General features: G+C 37.3%; 1 protein-coding gene across 2 annotated transcripts in view; it reads left to right on the top strand.

Moving 5' to 3' along the window:
• Window positions 1-24,027, top strand: part of CSTPP1 (centriolar satellite-associated tubulin polyglutamylase complex regulator 1) — a 198,197-nt gene that overhangs the window by 36,978 nt on the left and 137,192 nt on the right. For both annotated transcript variants that reach the window (XM_055309433.1, XM_055309442.1), the window contains exon 2: window positions 12,350-12,452. In XM_055309433.1, the coding sequence (XP_055165408.1) occupies window positions 12,373-12,452 (80 nt within the window). In that variant the 5' untranslated portion in view covers window positions 12,350-12,372. The remainder of the gene's footprint in view (window positions 1-12,349; window positions 12,453-24,027) is intronic.

Below are 24,027 nucleotides of genomic sequence, written 5' to 3'. Positions count from 1 at the left end.
TAGCGTTTCCCACCTGGGAGGCACAATCCTGAAGTGGTTTCGTTGAATAAAGAATAGCACCACAGTGTATAAATAGTGATACAGTTTATGTATTCAATCAGTAAATATTTGAATGACTGGTATGTGGAAGACACTGAATGGTCCTAAGAGTTAAAGGGGATAAAACATAAATGAGTCATGGTCACTAGCAGCCTATAAGGAGTTGGAACTCTAACAAAGAAGATAACACATGTATAACAGAAATCACTGTCTCCAGGTATAAAGTGACATTGGAAATATTTTAAATAGATGGTTAGGGAATTCAGGAAAAGGGAGATTGCTTCTGGGTCAGAGAGAATCAGGAAAAGCTTCGTGAAGAAAGCGGCATTTGACTTGAGCCTGGCAGGAAAGGTAGGCTTGGACATTGCAACAGAGCTATGAGTGAGGAGTCAAAAATTATGTTGGTCTGGTAAAATAGATCCCAGAGTATATTTTTATAGGGTAATTTGGTTTTTGACACTATTAATTTAGATGCTATGGTAAGTGTTGGCATGAGTTTTCTGTGTAATCTAAATTAGGGCCAGTCTAGGCTATGCTATTCCATTCATTCACCCCATGACCTTGTGCACTTTGGCCTAGACCTCTGGAGTATCTATAAATATCTACAATAGCATGTTTACTTTCATAACAAAAATAGACAAAGGGATTATTGGGCATTATTACAACCATATCCCATAAACAGGGTGTAGACACAGTTCTGAGTGGGGATTTGACATGTGAGACTCATATTTGAAAGAGAATCCCCACCTTCATATAGAAGCAGTATCAACAGAAGGGAGAAGATCAGGAATTCTAAACCCATGAGTTTTCAGCTACCTTAAATTAGAAATCATTTCTGTATCTTTCTATTAGACTAAATGAGGTCCTGTTACTGTTATATGAGTTGTTGTGAATGCCAGCTAATTTTTGTGAAATAGTTTGAATGTAAAATGACAAGTAATTGATAAGTTACCTTATTGTATTAATACCGTTAATCCTTATATTCATAGTTAATTGCATATTACTAAATATAATTCCTAATAGTCTGTAAAGGCATGGTTTTCCCCAAAGGCTACAACCTTTTTTTTTTAATTTATTTTTTATTGGTGTTCAATTTACCAACATACAGAATAACCCCCAGTGCCCGTCACCCATTCACTCCCACCCCCCCGCCCTCCTCCCCTTCTACCACCCCTAGTTCGTTTCCCAGAGTTAGCAGTCTTTACGTTCTGTCTCCCTTTCTGATATTTCCCACACATTTCTTCTCCCTTCCCTTATATTCCCTTTCACTATTATTTATATTCCCCAAATGAATGAGAACATATAATGTTTGTCCTTCTCCGACTGACTTACTTCACTCAGCCAAAGGCTACAACCTTTGATGACTATATAGCACAATTGATTTTCACAGTGTAACTTAAAATTTTTTTTAAAAAGATTTATTTATTTATTTTTAAAGATTTTATTTATCCATTTGAGAGGGAGAGATAAAGATAGCAAGAAAGAGCATAGGGAGGCAGAGGGAGAAGCAGGCTCCCCACTAAGCAGGGAGTCCAATGTGGGACTCAATTCCAGAACCCTGGGATTGTGACGTAAGCCAAAGGCAGATGCCCAACCAACTGAGCCACCCAAGTGCCCCAAGATTCATTTATTTATCTTAGAGAGAGAGAGAGAGCATGAGCGGGAGGGGTAGAGGCAGAGGAAGAGAGAACCTCAAGCAGATTCTGCCTGAGCGTGGAGCCCAACATGCAGCTTAGTCTTACAACCCTGAAATCACAACCTGAGGTGAAGCCAAGAGTCAGACATTTAACCAACTGTGCCACCCAGGTGCCCCTTGCCTTGTAACTTTAATACTTCCCTGCCTGACATGACATTATGAGTGGCACTTGATTTACTCCATGTTTGTCAGTTTATAGGGTTTTATTTAACCTATGATGCCTTCTGGAAAATAGTTTTATGACTTTATGGAGTTGATTTCATAACAATACTGTTCTACAAGTAACTATTTTTGCAAAGCTACTGTCATGACGGTTATTACTTGCGTTCTTCACATGTCCCATAGATTGTAACTGTGGGAAACTGCCACTTCAGATTTCTTGTATATTCAGGCAGTACATTTTGTTATGGTCAGCTAGCTGAGTACTTTAAGTTTGGATCTCGGTAAAAGCCTCCTTAAAAAATTGTTTTTTCCTGTAGCTTCTGGCACTTGAAATTACAGGACTCCAACCTACTAATTCTATATTATGAGATTTAGGCTAGAAATATTGAGGCAATAGGATTTAAGTACATGACCTTTACTGACATCCTCAAAATATCAAAAATCACCAGTTTTAGGAAGAAAGGAAAAAGGAAGGATTAATGACTGGCTAGAGACTGTTTGAATGTCAAAGCACTCAGCTTTGCACAGCTGTTAACTTGTACAATACCTCTATTGGTTGAGGGAAGTGGACTTCAGTTTTTCGTCCTCCACTTTACATAAAGATCTTTAGTGACCTCTTGTTTTCTGGTTGTCACAGGTGATGTTAACATACGTGTAATGCTTTGTTTGCCCTCAGTGTGTCTTTTGGTATTTGAGTTTGAATAGCTGAATAGCAGCAATGTGGTGGTTTGGATGCCCAAATGTATTGTATTAGTTTTGTCTGTTTTATATTTATTAATGTAAGAAATCTTTCCTTAATTTGTAACTTGTCCTTAGAAGATTCCACTTGGGGGCTACCTGGGTGTCTCAGTTGGTTAAGCATCTGCCTTCTGCTCAGGTCATGATCTCAGGGTCCTGGGATTGACCTCTGAGTCTGACTCCGTGCTCATTGGAGAGCCTGCTTCTCTCTCTTCCTCTGTCATCCCCCTGCTTATTCCTTTCTCTCTCTCTCTCTCTCAAGTAAATAAATAAAATCTTTTTTTTAAAAAAAAAAAAAGAAAATTCCACTTGCCATAGCTCGTTAAGGGCTGCAATATAGTGCAGTCCTGACCATAGACCTAGATTCAAATCCTGTCTCTGCTACTCACCAGGCTGTTAACATTTAGGTAAATTATATATCTGAATCTTCCTTTTTTTCATCTATAAGATGGAAATAAAGGAGGCACCCATTTCATAAGTTTGTTGTGAGAATTAAATTAATTAATGCCTATAGAATGGTTAGAAGGCTCTCTTGCAGAGACCTGAATAAATGTTAGCTGTTGCTATTATTATATTTATAGGTTTAACTACCTTTAAGCAAGCCCTGTAATGATTAAGAGCTATTAAAAGAGGGAAGCCTCCTGCATTTATATCAAGGATGTTTATTAGGATATTCATATGCAATGTGTGATCCACTTACAATGTTTTCTGGGCACCCAAAGTTAAACTTGACACACAGCTGTTTTATATTTAGAGCTAGTTAATGTCTGAAGGGGCCTGATTTTGAGTTAATGCGTTTATTTTTCTCTACTCTAAGTTTTAAATTTCTTTTTATATTATGCTCACTGTGCTAATTGAATTCATGATTTGGTAAGGGACCCAATTATTTAAAGTAAAGATCATATTAGAAAAAATATATAAGATAATAGGTTTATTTACTTGGAGTAGAGAGGGTCTGTCTGAACAATACAAAAGCACAAAAGTTAAAATGTCTATACAATGAAAGATACCATAAACAAATTAAAGTAAAAGTCATAAGGTAGATGTATATATTTGCAACATATATAGAATTAGGAAAAAAACTATAAATCAAGGAGACGAAAAAAGAACCAGAGAGGAAAATGGCAAAGGATACTAGCAGATTATTCACAGAAAAAATACAAATAAACATGAAAATATGCTTAACTTTATTTGTACCTAAGAAAACCAAAATTAAAACAGCAATGAAAAGCTATTTTATAGCTGTTAAATTGGCAAAATTACAAAGTCTTAGACCAAGGATAGTGAAAAGATAGTCTAATGGCTAAGAAGAGTGTAAATTGGAATAATTTTTTGTAAAATTTATTGCTTTGTAAAACAATTGTGTATGTCTAAGTAAACATGAAGATGTAGAGTAAAGGGAAACCTTATGAATGCTGGTGGGATTGTAAACTGGAAGAGCCACTATGGAAAACAGTATGGAGGATCTTCAAAAAATTAAAAATAGAACTACTGTATGATGCATTAATTCCACTACTGGGAATATATCCAAAGAAAATGAAAACACTAAGTGGAAAAGATATCTGTACGTTCACTGCAGCATCATTTACAATAGTCAAGACATGAGAACAACCTGAGTGTCCATTGATGAATAAATAGATGAAGTTGTAGTGTGTATATAATGGAACATTATCCAGCCACAAAAAATGAGGAAATTCTACCATTTGTAACATGGATGGATCTTGAAGGCATTATGCTAAGTGAAAATGTCAGAGAAAGACAGATACTGGGGGTGCCTGGGTGGCTCAGTTGGTGCAGCATCTGCCTTTGGCTCAAGTCACGATCCAAGGGTCCTGGAATTGAGCCTCACCTCAGGCTGTCTGTTCAGTGAGGAGCCTGCTTCTCTAACTCTGCTTGCCACTCTGCTTATTTGTGCTCTCTCTGTCAAATAAATAAATAAAATCTTAGAAAAGGCAGGTACTGTATGATTTCACTTATATATGGAATCTAAAAACAAACAACGAACAAAACCCCAAACTCATTAAAGAAGAAATCAGACATGTGGTTGCCAGAGGCAGATTATGGAGAGGGAATTAGAGGAAGGTGGTGGGGAGGCAGGGGAAAGATTTCCAGTTATAAGATGAGTACTGGGGAGGTAATGTATAGCATAATGACTATGGTTACCACTGCTGTATGATACATAGGAAAGTGGTTAAGAGAATAAATCCTAAGAGTTCTCAGCACAAGGAGAAAAACGTTTTTTCTTTTCTTCTTTCTCTTCTTTTTATTGTATCTATATGGTGAATGTTAGCCAAACCTATTGTGATAATCATTTCACAATATATGTAAATCAAACTGTCATGATATATGTCTTCAACTTACACGATGATATTTGTCAATTATTTCTTAATAAAACCGAAAAAAAAACCCATGAAGATATGTGCATCCTGTGGCATGCCAATTCTATAGGAAAACTCTTCTGCATATGCACAGGGAAACATGTATAAGAATGTTCAACACAGGGAAACATGTATAAGAATGTTCAACACAGGGACGCTGGGTGGCTCAGCGGTTGAGTGTCTGCCTTCAGCCCCAAAGCATGATCCTGGAGTCCCAGGATCGAGTCCCACATCGGGCTCCCTGCATGGAGCCTGCTTCTCCCTCTGCCTGTGTCTCCGCCTCTCTCTCTGTATCTCTCATGAATAAATAAAATCTTAAAAAAAAAAAAAGAATGTTCAACACAGCAAAGTTTACTATAGTAAAAATATGGAAACAGCTTAAATATTTACTAATAGGGAAATATTTGCTATTGAGAAATACTGCAAGGCTAAGTTGGTTCCATATTGTTTCATAAAAGATCCCCAGACATAACTGAGTAAAAAAAACAAGATTCAGAAAAAAGTATATGTCATTTATTTAAAACCAAGCTCACAAATTATGTATTTTTATTTTTTTAAAAGTATGCATACCAAACTGACAACAACTGTTACCAATGGGAACTGGGATTAGTTTTTAACTTTTTCTAAACTGTTGGAATTTTTAAAAATAATTTTTAAAAATAATTTTAAAAAATAATAATTACATGTGTAATTAGAAAGAAACAATTTTTTATTTACAATTTAAAGATTATATAAATAATTTTAACTTAGTTACCAATTTAAGCTTCTTTTCTAGTATTTACATAAATAGCCAGCAATTTCTAGATAATACAGTATAAAATGGAATGACACATTGGGGTTTTGGATTTTTCTTAATTATGATTTGCTTTTGTTTTTGTTTAGAGAGGTCATAGGTCATAGTGGAAGGACATAGGCTTTGGAGTCAAATCTAAGTTTAAATCCTAGATGAGCCATTTATTAGGATTTTTAGCATGTTCCTTAACCTCTCCGAGCGTCAGAAAAGTCTATTACTTACCTCATTGAGTTGTATAAGGATTATATGTACTGATTTTCCTCATTTCCCATGTCCTTTGGTCAGAGGAAATTGGTCTAGTGTGGTCTCAGATCAAAAATGGTCTTCAATGGGTGATAAAATATTTCACCAGAACATACCATGTTCCTGGATCAGGACATACGAGCAAAGATGGAGGATGTAAATAATTAATTTTAGAGTTCTATTAACTTTTTAAACCAGTAAGCTATCTATTTGTACTTCACAAGACCAAATCAAATCAAACCATATTAGTGATTTATAAATGATATTGAACTTGAAACTTCTAAACAATTTACCTGACAAGTTGTTTGGTTAACAGGGTTACTTTTCTTATCTCAGAGAACAGTCTTAATTTAATTCAACATTTGTGCCAGCCAGCATCTGAATCTCAAGAGGCTTCAAAGACTAAAATGTGTCTCAGAAGGACTTTGGCAAAGGAGGACAAAGCCATATTTAAAGTTGAATATATGTATATACTGTACTTTTCACTTACACTGCTTTGCTCTTGTATGTGTATTAGTATCACATGTAGTAATTCATGTGAATATTTTTCTAGTGAGACTTGTTTATTCTAGTATAGGGACTCTGTATAAAATAATAATAAAAAAAATGAGTGGTCTAATTTATGTAGGTGGAAATTCTAGGCCCCTCAAGCAATCATTTCCAAATGGGACCCTTTATTTGATTGCAAAACAAACAAGCTAATACTTTGATGGTATTTATCCTTGGGAAGAGAGTTAAAAAGAAATAGTTCTGGACTTTCCCCATGTAAATTAGAGTCTCCTGAGTAATTAGCAGTTAATACGTGAATACTTCCTATAAGTTTAAAGCTTATAGCTGAAATGGGCATATGCTTATGTATATTATTGTATGTGTAAGGTTTATATAGCCCAGGAATCCTTGAAGATAATCTGTAAACATCCTTGGTTGGATGAGCAAAAGTTTAAATAAATGAATGGGGGCTATACTATATTGGTCAGATGGTAGTTTGTTAGTGTTGAAAACCACTGTCTTGTAAGTTTTGCCATGTCTGGAAGTGGTACATAGTAACAACTGTAGTAATAACAACAACAAGAAAAATAATTGCTAATATTTATTGCATACTTACTATGTGCCAAGCACTATGCCAAGATTATTACATACATTACTTTATTTAATTCTCACTACCAGCTTACGTGGTAGGTACTATTCCCCAATTTTATAGAAAAGGGCAGAGAGATTAGGAAACTTGCTTAAAGTCACACTGTTAATAAGTGCCAGAGCTAGAAATCAAATCCAGGTCAGCCTGACTTCAGAGCCCATATTCTTAACTATTGCAAAAAATTGCTGTGTCATTTTAATCTGTAGAATCAGTATGTAGCAGTAAAAATATAATCATTAATGTCTTACTTTTCATATATACCAAATATTTTTCAAAGAAGTAGTTTATTATTAGACACATCATTCTTAGCATTATACCCATTTTATAGCAAGAGTGACTGTGGTATAAAGAGATTAAGCGATCAGCAGGAGGCCGTTAAACAGAACCAAGAATTATCTGATCCACGTTGCCTTTATTTGAGAGGTTCATATAACAATCATACAGTGTTAATTCTATTTCACTTAGATTTTTCAGTGTAGCATGTTGAAGTTTTAAGTGTTAAGAACAATACTATCTGAGCAAGACATGGACCTTGGGCCTTCATGTGGATTTCAGAAAAATAGAGTCTTATTGGTAGATGTTAGAAAAGTTAATCCTGGGCTTGTTGTAGGAATCACAGCAAAGCAAAAGAGGAAAAGTCAATCTGAAATGTTTTTCCTTTTCCAAGGAGGGCAGCTAAGATGCCCAGATATCTTTGCCCTCCGGGGGTGCAGGTGTGCAATTTTTATTCTTTAATCATTCACATAAATTAAAGCCTATTCCTTTGCATTTAAAAAATAATATAAAACGACACTCTCCGTGTTTTATTGCCAGGCAAGAGCTTTGAACTTCTGTCTCATTGAAGTTTGATAAACTGCAAGGATTTTCCAGGGTTGGGTGGTGCACTTAACCACAGAGGGAACATTGGACTGATAAGAGCTGCAGGTGAAAGAAACCACCAGAGAGTAGCAGTTAGAGAGAGCTCCTCGCACTTGGCTTGTGAGAAATTCTCTGCAGGGAGAAACTTTTCCTTGCGCTTTCTGGCTCTTCTTAGCTGCTTCCCTCCACCCACACAATAAAAGGGCACCAGGGCTTTCTGTTTCCGCATTGTGAATGAGGAATAGGTGGGGTGAATACTTTGTGGTGGAGTGATTCTTTATAAAAAAAACTTTGAAATTTGATGACAAATTCTAACTTCACACAAATGCTGATTGGCATGCACACCTATGCATTTGGGGACAGAATGTGCCCGCACACGCACACCTGTACACACACGTTCACACAGACACAATGGACCACATTTCTCAGATGATTTTACTATCAACATACGTCCCTGCCTTTGTGCTGTATATAAAATAAAGGTCATATTTACGGGAAAACTCACTATACAAAGTGTTAACGATAAGGGAGTGTGGTATTGTGGTAAGAGCATGGGTTCTTGGTTTGAGTCTTGGCTTTTCTTCTCACTAGGGTTAGCTGTGTGATCTTGAGCAAGCTACTTTAATTCTATAAATCTTAGTTCTCTCATTTGTAAAGTGGAAAATGATATCTCATATGCAAAATACATATGTATCATAGGATTGTGGCAAATACATAATATAATTCATGTTAAGACAATGAGTACACTCAGTGCACCATGTTCCAAATTGGCATCATTTATTGTTACCATTATTATGTGTAATATTAAACTCTATAAACATCAGATTGGTAGATGAATGTTAAACGGGAATAATCCTTTTTCTTCCTTCCTTCCTTTCTTCCTCCTTGCCCCTGACCTTTTTTGGTGCATTTTCCAGAAAATTTCTCTTTCCCAACCCCAGGAGGACAAAAGTACTTTGATTCTAATTGCTCTGAAAATGTTTCATCCTTAAAGGGCTTTCACATTGACATTTAGTCCCTGAAGTCAGGAAGGGGAAGCATCAGGATTAGCAACTAAGGAGAGCTCTTTCACTTCTACCATCAAATAAAAAAACCCAAAACACCCTCATCCTATACTACTAGGTTTAGGTAGATCTAAGTCAAAGAAAGTCCATCTAGTCCAAGGAAGAAATGTAAGACCAGGAGATAAGTGGGTGGAAAATGGTAGGAGAATACAGAGATGGCAGTGTTCTGATTTTAATGTGACTTTGGCCATTTTTTCCCAATTTAATATATATTAAGGTGTAAAACAGTTAATGCCAGAAATTGGCATGTGTTATCTCTCAACTTCTCTCTCAATTGCAGAGTGATAGTTTTGGCCATTTCTTAGAGAAATAGTTCTCCAGTTGGAAGAACTGTTGCTGAAGCACTAATTTTATTTTCACCTCTTTTTGGGGGTAGAGGCTAGAGAATGTTTGCAGTACACTGATAGTTGTTTGATAGTGCACTTTGGGAAGCACTCATATTGACAAAATAAGTCACAGAATATAAACATGTCAGTCATCTGAATTTTAGGCCCATGCAAATGTGGCAAAACCTTAGGTTACCATTGTCAAATGAAGACTGTCCTGAGTACAGCGTGGGCAGATAAAGTTATTTGGTTTTTAAGACTGCCAAGACTTCAGGAATGGTTTTTTGAAGTATCTGGTGTTTTTTTAGGGTGGGGGAGGGGTTTAGGGAGAGGGAGAGGGATAATCCAAAGCATGTTCCACGCCCAGCACAAAGCCTGACACAGGGCTCGTTCTCACAACCCTGACACAGGGCTTGATCATGACCTGAGCCAACATCAAGAGTTGGATGCTTAATCAACTGAGCCACTCAGGTGCCCCTTGAAGTGCCTATTTTTATAAATTTTAGATAATTCCTCCATATTTTCCTGAGGGACAAAACTATAAAAGAGACAAATGTCCATCTTAGTAACAACTTCGTGGAATTGCTTTTTGACAAGGTATTCATTACTTTGAGGATTTTTTTTTTTTTGTTCTCACTGCTCCAGAAGAAAGGGTTTTTTTTTTTTTTTAAGATTTTATTTATTTGAGAGAGTGAGCAAGGGAGAGAGACAAGAGACAGAGAGAGAGAACAAGCTGGGGGATAGGCAGAGGGAGAGAGAGAGAAGCAGACTCTCCACTGAGCAGGAACCCGATGCAGGGCTTGATCCCAGGACCCTAAGATCATGACCTGAGCTGAAAGCAGATGCTTAACCAACTGAACCACCCAGGTGCCCCCAGAAGGAAGGGGCTTTTTAAAATTTGTTTATTTTTAATTTTTTTGGATGGTAAGTGGAAATACTGAATTGGAAGTTTCTATGTAAACTGTGCCAGGATACCCTTGTTGTACCTAAAGACAAAATTCAGGGAACAGGAACAAGCATTTGTTGAGCACCTGTTGTAATGGAAGCTCTAACTTATGTTGTTTACTAAAGTAAACCCCACCAGTAGACCTTGAGATAGGCTCTTAAGAATTTATATTATCAAGGAAACCAGGGACTATAGTACTTTACGTGTGTTATATTATTCAACTGTCATAACCCTATGATGTAGAGCTAATATTATTATTATGAATAGTAATAGTATTATTAACCACATTTTACAGTGAGGAAATAGGCTTGGAGAGTCATTTGCTCAAAGTCACACAGCTAGGAATTGTTAGGGCTGAGAATGGAACTATGGTCTATCTGAACTCCAAAGCCCAAGGTCTAAACCAGTGATTCTTAAACATTCAGGTACATAAGAAGCATCAAGGGTACTTGTTTAAAATTACTGGGCTCCATGAAAAGTACAGTATAGGAAATATAGTCAATAATATTGCAGTAACATTGTATGGTGACAAATGGTGACTATACTTATTGTGGTGAACATTGAATAGTAGGTAGAATTGTCAAAGCACTGATTTGAAACAAATATAACTGTATACTGGTGTACAATGTTATATTTAAAAGTTTCTTTAAAAAGCCTTTTTTTTTTTTTTTTTTAAGAATGACTGGGCTCCAGGTAGAAATTTAAGGTCACTAAATCTGGGATATTGTCAGATCACAAATCTGTATTTTAACAGGGTACCCTGGGTGATTTAAACCAAGAAGTTGATTGACCATATTTTGAGAAAGAGCTAAATAGTATTTCTTTCCATACCTGATAAAGAAGAAAACAGGTGTAGTTTAAACAATTAAGATTAAGCTACCAAAGACAGAGCCATGAATCAAACCCAAGCCTGTCTTTTTTTTTAATTAATTTTTTTAAATTTTTATTTATTTATGATAGTCACAGAGAGAGAGAGAGAGAGAGGCAGAGACACAGGTAGAGGGAGAAGCAGGCTCCATGCACCGGGAGCCCGATGTGGGATTCGATCCCGGGTCTCCAGGATCGCGCCCTGGGCCAAAGGCAGGCGCCAAACCGCTGCGCCACCCAGGGATCCCTGTCTTTTTTTTAAAGATAGATTTATTTATTTAGTCATTCATTCATTCATTCATTCATGAAAGAGAGACAGGCTCCATGCAGGGAGCCTGATGTGGGACTTGATTCTGGGACTCCAGGATCACTCACTGGGCTGAAGGCAGGTGCTCAACCACTGAGCCACCCAGGCGTCCCTTAGTCTGTCTAATTCTAATACACCCTTTATTACAAACCCATGATTAATTCACACATTTTCCAGTCACAACAAATACAGAAAACATGCTTTCTGGTAAATTGAGCCACACAGATTTCATAGTCCTAAGGCTAATAACTTATATTACCATTAGTGACATTTTCATTAAATTCCCTTTAATTTCTTCAGGGACTTTTCGTATAAGGAATTGGGTTTTCCTTAGAAGCAGATCATCCACACTTCAGGCATGGCACCACTACTCACTGGATTAAGTTTCTGAGACATGGATAAGTGGAAGAGGGTAAAAGAAGGTAGAAAGAAAAGAATTCCCAGGTATATCTAAATGGTGCTAAATGTAGCTAAATGGTGCTAAATGTAGCTAAATGGTGCCAAAGCTCCTCATCCTCATTACCGTCACCCTCATCACTGAAATGAAGAGTGAGGGGTTGATAGTAGTACTAATAGCCAATCATATGGTGATAGGTCATGTTCTACATTGTCTCCTACTCTACCCTTTGAGACCATAGCTCAATTAGGGCCAGCAAGTTTACTCTGCCTGTTCTAGTCCACATCCTAGGGCAGAACCAAAATTTTGATAGATCTTCATGGCTTCCTACTGGGACTGGGAAGACTTTTATCTTCGTCTCTCACTTTGTCTTTCTGTCTTGATTTTTTCTTTTCAGCCCAGCGACATGTCCTCACATACATGGAGGATGCAGTGTGTCAGCTGCTAGAGAATAAGGAAGATATTAGCCAATATGGCATTGCCAGGTTCTTCACTGAATAGTAAGTACCTGAGTGTTTTGCCAATAGGGCGAGCCCAGAGGAGGCGCTTGGAAGCAGGCAAGGTACATGAAGAATAGAGCAGAGTATTGCTGATTATGTAGTGGCAGTGAATGCTCAGTTTTGGTAGGTTGGTTGAGGGCTGCCCAAACATGTTTTGGGACATGCCTTTGGTGCAGCTTGTTTTGTCCAGTGATAAGTCTCATGAGTGGCCATGATGATAATAGCTCAAGAACTAATTGATCTGTTAGATTTATTTCTTTAGATTCCTCCTATAATTTTTAACTTCCTCCATTATTCAGAATACTTACTCTGCCTGTAGTCAGTGTTCCTTTAGTCTGTGTGTTTCATAACTGGCTTTTCTTATGGAAATGCTTAGGATGATTTCCTTCTACAGTTTTCTTTCTACAGGATGCTATGTCAATTGGCTAATGATTTTAGAGTATTACAGAGGCAGAATAGGTTTCACATTGTGTTTTTTTGTAAAGCTTGCTTGGAATGTGTAAAAGTCAAAATAATGACGACTTTTTTAATATCACAGAATTGTTCTTAGGTTGAAAGAGAATCTGTTCTAAACACCTTGGTCTTCATGAAAGGGTTTGCTAAAGAAATACAGAATGTTATTTGTATTTCCATAATGCCATCACTATTTGTATAATCATTTGGATTCTCCTTTTTTTATGGTTTATTGGGAGTATTCTATGGAAGGAAGAATAGCTTCTAACAGGTTTCTTTAAAAAAATATTTATTTGAAAGTGAGGCAGCATGTAAGAAAGCAGAGAAAGAGGGAGAGACAGACTCCCCTCTGAGCAGGGAGCCCAACATGGGGCTCCATCCCAGGACTCTGGACTCATGACCTGAGCCAAAGGCAGACACTTCACCAACTGAGCTACCCAGGTGCCCTATTAGTTTTCTATTTAAGGGGAATCATGAGCTCAGGTCTGTCTTTAAAACATATTTATATTTTCCTTTCCTCCACAGCTTCCTTGAAGATCAGACAGCTGTTCTAATGGCCTAAACTTGGGTTGCTGTTAGGGGGATTCTTGATTCTCCCTAGCTTTTTTTGTCAAGCTATGGGTCTTGCAAATAAAAGCTAGATTTTTATGGATTGGAATTTCAGGTCCCTGGGAAAAACAGGCTCTCCAGTAGTAGAGCCTGTCCCTTTTCCCAGTCCTTTAAAGGAAGATCAGGAAAGGAATCTTACTTGTTCTCATGGTGTGGGCTGAAGCAAATGAGGTGGGCAGGGAATAAGACCAAGATTGAATAGCCTTGCTTGCTCTTACAGAACTGACAAGCCTAAGGGTCAAGTTTCTAGGCCATTTAATCTGTACCAGCACTCTTGAGGCTCCTTGCCAAGTGAAATATGATTCTTCTGGGGGCAATACTTCTTCCTGTTTTTTTTTTTTTTCATTTTAGTCTGCTTCCTCCACCCTTCATCTCCTTTATAAGTCTTTCCTATCACAGTGGTTCCTTGTGGACAGGTATCATTGCCTCTTCATCTTTGTGTTCTAGTGCCTGGCACAATGTTTTGCACATAATGGGTGTTAAGTGAATGTTTGTTGAATATAAAGCTCTATCTATATTTTAAGTTATTGTACACAATTTACTCTTATTTTTGAAGAAGCTGTATGTTATGTATGTAGCACCTCAAAAGTGAACCCAACTGGTCTAAATAACTGATATTGAACTCTACAGAGCCAATAGTAAATCTTATAACTGTTCCCAAATGCTATTAACTGTAGCTTTTATCCACCAATACACTATTGAAAAAAAATCTTAAGATTTTTTCCATAGTGCTGATAGAAATCTAGTTGCCAAGTGAGCTGTTTCTTATCCTCAGGAAACTAAAAATTACACAATGTCTGTGAGTGGCACATACCTGACACTACTCAGAAACCATATTGGCCCAAGGCAAGTTATTTTGAGAAGTGAACTAGCATCAAATCTCCAGAATCTTAAAACGAACAACAACAAAAGACTCAAAAGGTGTGGATATATGATGAAATTAAAAGTAGTATTTGGTAGACAAGGAGACCTGAGTGGTAGAAGCTCCTGATTTTCTTTGATTATGAATTCTGTTTATCTAGCGAAAATACTTCCTTCTCAGGCTTCAGTTTTGTGTTGATTCATAGCAGTATAATGACACTGCCCTAGGAAGAAGAGTTCCTTATTTATAAAAGTTCTGGCTCTATAATCTTGGGCAATTTCTAAAATTTTCTGGGCTTCAGTTACCCAGTTATGACACAGATATAAAGTCTTAAATTCTAATAATAATAACAATGTAACAGTTATACATCATAATGAGCAATTTTCTTTTAAAAAATATTTTATTTATTCATGAGAGCCACAGAGAGAGGCAAAGACATAGGCAGAGGGAGAAGCAAGCTTGCTGCAAGGAGCCTGATGCAGGACTTGATCCCCGGACCCTGGGATCACTCCCTGAGCCAAAGCAGACACCTAACCTCTGAGCTACTCAGGTGCCCCATATAATGAGCAGTTTTCAATTAAACTCATAGTATGTCTCAGCCACTATAATTCTTTGAAGTAGGTAGTATTATTATCTCTATTTTATAGATGAAGAAACTGAGAGAGATTAAAATAGCTTCTTTAGATTCACAGGCTAATAAGTGATATAATTGGGAATCAAGTCTCTGCAATATTTCAAAGCCACTATTCTCTCTTGCCCATAAGGCTCTATACTGACTAACATCATTGGAGACCTAACCAGATCATATTTTGAGATCTCTTCTAGTTATAATTTCTAAATTCTTTGAAATTTCCTTTATGAACTCTACTCCACAAAGTTTACCACTTAACCTTCTCTGGTGACTTATTAGTTCATTGCCATTTAAATGTTTAGTATTGGCCTTTTTAGGGGATACAATTGGAACCATCTCTAAACAATAGGAGACATGATATTTTAGAAAATATGTTAATGGGGGACATGGGTGGCTCAGTTGGTTGTGTTGGACTCTTGATTTTGGCTTAGGTCATGATCTCAGGGTCGTAGGATCAAGTCCTGCACCAGGCTCTGTGCTTAGGATGGAGTCGGTTTGAGATCCTCTCTTTCCCTCTCTTTCTCCCTCTGCCCCTCCCCCCTCAATAAATAAATGAAATCTTAAAAATATATATGTTAACGGTATACTTCCATCTCTCAGTTTCAAGTTCATACCTTGGGATTTTCAAACATTTAGTGGTGGACAATTTACCTATAAATAGTGACGAAAGTACTCTTTCAAATTGTTTTTGGAAGACTTTCTTGCTGATTTTTTCCTCTGGGTCTGCTTGTCCTCTCACCTGTGCTGTCACTCCTTGGTTGTTGGTGTTTTCCAACAAATCCATAATTGTTCCAGTAAATCTGGGTACGCTGCAAAACATGAGTAGCTAAGCTGTACTGTGTGTGTATGTCTGCAAGACTGTGAGCTCTTTAGATCATATTCCTCTGGACACCCTTGAAAGAAGGATACTAAATCCCAGAGGATTTTCTTTTATGTTGTATGCAACCTCTACCTCTGAATGTTGTCTTTCAACCAGTAGAAGGTAAAAGGAATTAATATTTAGAGGTGCCACTCTATGAATAGACCAAGTGTCAGCATGGGGTCAGGACCTCTGAAGAAGTACATCCAAGAAAATGAGGCTAGAGTAGCTGCTGTAACTTAGAAACCACAGCAGAGTGTGACCAGGTTCTTGTGGTAAAGATAAAATGAGAAATGCGGTTTTTTAAGACATTGGAAAATAATGATGAGAGAAAAACAGACTGAAATCTGAGAATTCCTATCAGGATTGGGAATCATTCTTCACAGGCTAAATTGATAGTTACAACACTGTGGCATTAGGAAGCTTGATCTCCACATACTAATAGAGAAATGAATGATACTCTGTGGTCTTAGTTGGTGGGCCCAGGAGGGCTCTTTCTTAAGACCAAGTGTCTTGTTTTTGTTTTGTTTTTAAATGATGATTTTGGCTTCTTGGGGCTGCTTTTGTGATGTCTGTTTTGGTTGCAAGTACACAGATTACCTTCATTGAAAGAGGTTCATTTTAAGGATATGTGAGAATATAAGATAGCACTCACTCATGAATTCATTCAGCAATTAATTTTGAGCACTTACTATGTGCCCATGTATAGTAGGCAGTGGAAATAGAGTAGTGAACAAGACAAACACAGTAATTATGCTTAATGGACGTTAGGGTTTAGTGAGGGAGATAGTCAATAAAGAAGTAAACTGATGGTGAAGACAATAGCTAAAAGCTAATAAATAACTGCTATGTGCTAGGCACTGTTCTAAGCATATAACATGTATTCTATCATTTAATTCTCACAATACTGGGGCACCTCAATGACACAGTCAGTTAATCATTTGACTCTTGATTTCAGCTCAGGTCATGATCTCAGGGTTGTGAGATCAAGCCCCATGTCAGGCTCCATGCTGGGCATGGAACCTGCTTGAAGATCCTCTCTCTCCTTCTCCTTCTGCCACCCCCCGCCCCCATGTGTATGTGTTCTTTCTCTCTCAAAAAAATTAAGAAGTAAATAAAATCTTTAATTTTCACAATACCATGAGGTGGGTTTTATATTCTCTTCATTTTATGCATTATGAAATTCAGACACACAAAAGTAACATTACCAAGGTTACACAGCTGATGACCATAACAAAATAAATAACAAGGAAATAACTAAGGTAATGTGATATACAGGATAGTCAGGAAGGCCTCTGGGAAATGGCATTTGAGGGCTTATCTCATGGTATGACTGGTTCATCCCATCAAAGAGCCAATAAGTTATCTCTGTTTACATGATTCACCCTTTTGTCCACCTTTGCTACCTAAGCTTCCTGTATCCAAAAAAGATAATATGATTGATTTTATTTGCTGCTACCGAGAATGGAATAACTTTAATAGGCAGTGATCAGGGAAAGCCACCTACAAGTAGTTGGTTTCCCTATGCATTGTTCATATATAATAAGTGAAAGTAATAAAATAATTAGACATAAAAATTACTTGTGTTATTTAATTATAATATTAATATGAAGATTGAAATCTTCGTTTTTAGAAAAAGAGCATTGATTATTATATCTTGATATAAATATTAATCACCAGAATTCAGTTGGGAATTTGAATACTTTTTAAAATACACTCTTGTAGTAAAAGGTACCAGCATCAAATTCCATTTTTTTTTGTTTTGATTAGAATACATACATTAAACGTGAACTTCATTAATTCACTCTCGGAGATGAAAAGGAAGTTCCAATGGTGCATATTCCTAAATCACTTAAAATGTAACTCTAATGAAAACAAACTATGATGATAAAATATGTATTATTTCTTCTTTTTTTCAACAGGTGCTCTAAGCCCTATGAAAGATGACCCACTTCTCTCCTAAGTAATCTAGAACAATCAGGGTATAAACTTTCAGTTCTAAAGTTGGCAGATTTTTTTAGGATTATCCATCATCCAGCCTTTAAGTAATGTTGTTTTGGGTTCTTCTCGTGCCCATGGTAACAGAGGAGCAGTTTTGGAGCAACAAGAAACACATCAGAACAAACCAGGACTTCACTGATTTCCAAGCTGACAGCTTTGAATGAGGGATAGACTTGACACTTCTCTGGGCCATTTCTGCTTTGTGTTTTCCCTACTTATTGTTGTTAAATTGAGCCAAAATGTGCTCTGGTGAAGTAATGGTGACTAATCCTATTATAGACTTCTTCAAAAGGGTAATGCTTCTCTCTGCCCCGCCCCCATCTTTTTTCCATAGTTCACTTCTTAGCTGGAATTGACACATTATAACAGAAAATTACCCATTTCTCATTGTCAGCATCTGGATTCTCACAGATTCAGATAATTACCAGGAATAGATTTTGCCTTCAGCTAGAACAATCCTATCCTCACGGTTACTGGCCCAAGCACTTCTGTCATTTGTAAAATCTATAGAGGATTCTGGTCTTTTCTCTGTCACTAGGTGTATCCTATAGCAGGGAGACATAGTAGTGAGTTGAGAGTCTTCAAAATATGTTTTGAAACTTAAAAATCCAGATTCATCAAGGAAAGAAGAAACTGCTGACTTGCTTAGAATCCATCTCTCCTCTTCAGTCTCTTCATGTTTTGATTACAGGAAACCATCCAGCAGCACTTGACCTGGTAACTGAGGAAGCCATTTCACAGCCCACTGGTCCCCTGACTCATTTAGAAGTCAGAGTCAGAGGTTGTGGAAGTAATAATTGGGCCCAGATTCTCCCTTTCAGGAGAGACCTCACTTCCCCACCCCTCCTTTCTACAAGTTAAGAGAAACTTAGCTGTTGTGAAACCATTCAATAAGAGGAAATGAAGGAACTCCATCCTTGGCTGAAGTATTCTCAAGAACCAGTGATATTATTTCTGTTTTCATGGATGCTGCTTTTTCAGCTAGCTAGTATAAAACTTAGGTATAATTTTTTTACGTGAAAATATTTCCCTTAGAGATATTGCTTGATTTATTTTAATTTATAAATAATAGAAAGAATCTTTACTTGGTGCTGATATTTCTTCTCATTCCACTGCTCTGATAATTCTGAGTACCCCTCTAGCAATCAGGTAAACACACACAAATCTGAATGAACAGATCAGTAGTGCTATTAAAAATGTGAAGTAGCTCATCAGAAGTTAAGCAATTTTACCTCATCAAGGATGGAACAGTTTAAATTCATCAATGTTTTTAATTTCTTCCATAATTTGCTCAGAACTCTAGAAGATCTGTGGTGCTGGCAGCCCAAGCCTGGCACAAGGGCAGGAAAGAATGACACATTCTGGCACCTTTAACCAGAATGTCTTTAATGAACTGGGATGGGGGTGGAGGGGAAAGAGGGAAAGGAGGAGGGACAGTTAGGATTTTGGCAGCCACACAAAGATTCTTCTTCCCTGAGAAAAGTGAAATGAAAGTCAAATGAAGCTTCTTTCTGTTGTTGTGATTTGCTAAGATGTTTGTCTGTCTCTCAGCTTCCAGCCCCATGGCAGGTGCATCTTTACAGTCAATGACTTCCCCACAAAACAAATTGTTTCTCAGGATCCCTCAAGAGGGGTCACGTCCAACCAATTTCCTGTCTGAGGCCATAGCTGTGATTCCTTTCTTCAACTATCAGATGCAATTCTGACCAGCACAGTGGAAACTATCTTACTAGAAAATGTCATGAGCATGTAAATTTATTAGGATACGTTGGTCCAGGATTGCTGAGTTCTGGGGCTGCCATAGTTGGTAATGCTGTTTCCAAGGTGGCCATAGAGCAGCCTCGAATCCATCTCTTTGTCAGTAAATAACATCAACTACAAGTACCTTTGTTAAAATCCTTATGTTATATTTTCCAGATCAAGATCATTGCTAGGGATGATAATACCTATCTCATAGGGTTGTTGTATAAATGAGGTAAAATGACATGTATAAAATGCCTAGCTAAATAGAATTCTTTCTCATTCCCCTTTAGTTCCAGGTTTCTGGTATTTTTGCTTCTCTCCTACTTTGTGAATCTCTTGGAAAGTGTTAGTTTCTTGGAAAGTGACAGTTTTGCTCTTCTTTCTCTTTAAATGGTATTAGAGCTAAAGATTTTGAGGACTTTTTAGTCTCTCTTGTTTTCTGTAACATGTTTTGCTTACTCTGCATTTTGTGTACTTTTTTGGAGATTAAGGACATTTGATGATTTCCTGCAAGACTATTAGCCATTTAGCCTTAGCCACTTGACTCATCATTTAGTTCATTTAGAGAACAGCCTAAGAAAGCTTTTTTGTCTTTCCTTCTCCCACCAATTAGCCATTTCCTTACTTCCTGGCTCTACACTCTTTTTTCTGCCTGCCAAGATTAAAAAAATTCAAGGTGTAACGGGAGACCTGAGCAGGTCAAGTCTACCCAACTTGTATTGTTCCTTCTCTTAGCTAGCAGTACAGCGATGTGCTCAGGGTAATGAAAAGCAGACATTCTCTGCTGAGGTCATTGCTCCTCACACTGGCAGCCTGCTGCAGGAAGCTGTTTATCTGTGCTTGCTGAGCCAAGCTCCAGCCTCCCAACAGTTGGAATGTATTGAGAAACCACAGAGCCCAAAGAGACAGTGTTACACAGGCAGTTCCAGGCAGGGAGAGTATATTTACACCACACAGGCTGCAGTTTACATGTGTGGGGATAATTGTTCATCTGCACACTCTCAAACTTCACCTTCTATGCAATATATATGCCCTCTCAAGGGGGTTTAGCCAAGAGAATTGTACTGCAATGTCCAAAATGCCCTGAACACCTACTAACTTGACATAAGGAAAAAGATATATTATAGAAAATTTGATGTAAAAACCACCTTTTGGGGCACCTGGCTCAGTTAATTAAATGTCAGACTTATGATTTCAGCTTAGGTCATGATCTCAGGGTCCTGGGATTGAGCCCCGCATCAGGCTCCGTGCTCAGAGTGGAGTCTCCTTGGGATTCTCTCCCTCTCCCTCCTCTGCCCCTCTCCACCTCTTTCTCCCACTACCCCTTTTGAATAAAAAAATAAGTAAAATCTATTTTAAAAAACTCTACCTTTTTAAGGTAGCTTTTTTTCTTAGTCAAATTTGATGTTTAAAATCTTAAACCATACAGGCCTGCTCTCTAAGGCATCCCAAAATATTGTTCTTTGCATGGTTTTCCCGACTACATATTTTTCTTATCTCTTTACCAAAATATCAAGTATCCTTATAGAGTTTCAAATGTGACTCTAAGATATGGTCACTTGCCTATAAGGGGATGTACTCTGGTTGAGGAGATAATGCTTATTACAAACAATTAGAGAATAATTGTTAATTATTTGTTAATAATTCAAGACCTTATGTAATGGCATTAAGTTGTGCTCTCAGATCTGGGCATAAGGAGAAATAATGGGTACTAGAGAAGTTAAATAAGGCATCATAGAGGAATGTGTCTTGACTTGTGTGATGGTTAATGTTATGTGTAATCTTGACCAGGTGAGGCTATGCCCAGATATCTGGTAAAACATTATTTCTGAGTATGTCTGTGAGGGTGTTTTCAGGAGAGATTAGCGTTTGAATTGATAGGCTTTAAAGAAGATCTACCTTCACTAATGTGGGTAGTAGGCATCATCCAATTCCTTGAGGACCTGACTAAAACAAAAAGGTGGAAGAAGAGTGAATTTAGTGTTTTTGTTTTTATTTTTGTTTTTTTGCTTTAGCTGGGACGTCTATTACCTCTCACCCTCAGACATCACAGCCTTTGAATTTGGACTAAAACTTATATCATTTGGCCCTCTGATTCTTGGGCCTTCGGACTCAGACTAGGACTTATACCAATGACTTCCTTGATTCTTAGGCTTCCAGACTTGGATTGAATTATATACTAACAACTATCCTCATTCTCCACATTGCAAATGGCAGATCATGGGACTTCTTGGTGTCCATAATCACACGAGCCAATTCCATAATCACATAAGCTAAATCTCTTCTTGTATATACAGTTTGCCTTTGAACAACACATGGTTGGGGACATCAATCCCCAACACAGTCAAAAATCCATGTATAACTTTTGGCTTCTCCAAAAACTAAACTGCTAACAGCCTACTGTTGACTGGAAGCCTACACAGTTGATAACATAAACAGATGATTAACATGTATCTTGTATGTTATATGTATTATATTCTTTTTTTTTTAAATTTTTATTTATGATAGTCACATAGGGAGAGAGAGGCAGAGGGAGAAGCAGGCTCCATGCACCGGGAGCCCGACGTGGGATTTGATCCAGGGTCTCCAGGATCACGCCCTGGGCCAAAGGCAGGCGCCAAACCGCTGCGCCACCCAGGGATCCCTATGTATTATATTCTTATACTAAAGTAAGCCTGCGAAAAGAAAATGTTTCAAGAAAATCATAAGGAAGAGAAAATACATTCATAGAACTGTACTGTAAAAAGTCCGTACATGTATAAGTGGCCTTGCATAGTTCATACCTGTGTTGTTGAAGGGTCAGCTGTATGTACATATTTACTAGTGACTCTGTTTTACTGGAGAATACTGACTAATACAACCTAGAAAGGTGAATAGAATTTGGATAAGCAAACAAGAAAGAAATATTTTTATGTGACACAAAAGTATTGTAGCATAGTGATTAACAACACAGACTTTGGAGTCAAATCTGTTTGAGAGCTGCCACTTACTAAATGTGATCTTAGGCAGGTTGCTTAGCCTCATCTATAAAATAGGGAGACTTATATATAAAATGTAAAATTCCATGTTACATGATTGTTGGGGGAATAATTAATGTAAAGTACTTGATATTTTATTTAAGATATACTAAGTGATAGCTACTGCTACTGTTGTTTGTACATTCAGCAAATATTTATTGAATGCCTTTGTGTTAGTATTCTAGACACTAGGGGATACAGCGGTAAAAAACAGACAAATCACAACTTTTGTGGAGCTTCTGTTCTGATCCTAGCTTTCATTCTGTAACTATATTTACCTTTATTTCCTCTTGTAATAATTTCAGACTTACAGAAAAGGTATAAAAATAGCATAGGGGTGCCTGGGTAGCTCAGTTATTTAAACGTCTGACTCTTGACCTCAGCTCAGGTCTTGATTTTGGGGTTGTGAGTTCAAGCCCTGCATTGGGCTCCTTGCTTGGTGTGAGCCTACTTAAAAAACAATAACAACAATAACAAAAACACATAGAGTCTCCATATGCCTTTCACCCAACTTCCACTGATGTTAGTATCTTCTGTAACCTAATAAAATTATGAAAATTAGTTCATTGAAAGCTATTAACTATCTATAGACATTATTAAAATTTTTACTTTCATTTTTCAAGGGTAGTTTTTTTCTGGTATAAATTCTAGGTTGGCAGTTGTTGTCTTTTAGTGCTTTGAAGATGGTATTCTATTTCCTTCTGGTTTCCACTGTTTCTGTCAAGAAGTCAGCTACCAGTCATTCTTATACCTTTGGAAAATAATCTGTCCTTTATCTATGGCTACTTTTTGGATGTTTCTCCTTGGTCTTTGGTTTTTGGTAGTATTACTATAATGTGCCTAGGTTTGCTTTTCTTTATATTTAAACCACTTAGCGTGCTTAGTGTTTCTCAAACCTATAATTTGGTGTCTTTTATCAGTTTTGGAAAGTTCTCAATTTTTAGCTTTTCAGATTTGCTTCTGTTCCATTGTCTTTACTCCTTCTGGGATTCCAGTTACACAAACTAGACATTTTTATGGTATCCTCTCTTATGTACTTTTCTGCATTTTTCATCATTTTGTCTTATATGCTTTCTTTTAAAAATATTTTTTTCTGGGATCCCTGGGTGGCGCAGCGGTTTGGCGCCTGCCTTTGGCCCAGGGCGCGATCCTGGAGACCCAGGATCGAATCCCACGTCGGGCTCCTGGTGCATGGAGCCTGCTTCTCCCTCTGCCTATGTCTCTGCCTTGTCTCTGACTCTCTCTCTCTCTGTATGACTATCATAAATAAATAATTTAAAAAAAATATTTTTTTCTGACCTGTTTTGGAGTGCATTAATTCTCTTTTCACTTTTGTGTGACTTGTTGTTAAGCCCAGGTAATGAGTTCTTAATTCCAATTATTGTTTTATTTTTCTTTTT

This window comes from Nyctereutes procyonoides, unplaced genomic scaffold (genome assembly GCF_905146905.1).
Source record: "Nyctereutes procyonoides isolate TBG_1078 unplaced genomic scaffold, NYPRO_anot_genome, whole genome shotgun sequence".
NCBI classification, from domain to species: Eukaryota; Metazoa; Chordata; class Mammalia; order Carnivora; family Canidae; genus Nyctereutes; species Nyctereutes procyonoides.
The sequence above is the reverse complement of the archived record's forward strand: the minus strand, read 5'-3'. Positions and strand labels throughout refer to the sequence as shown.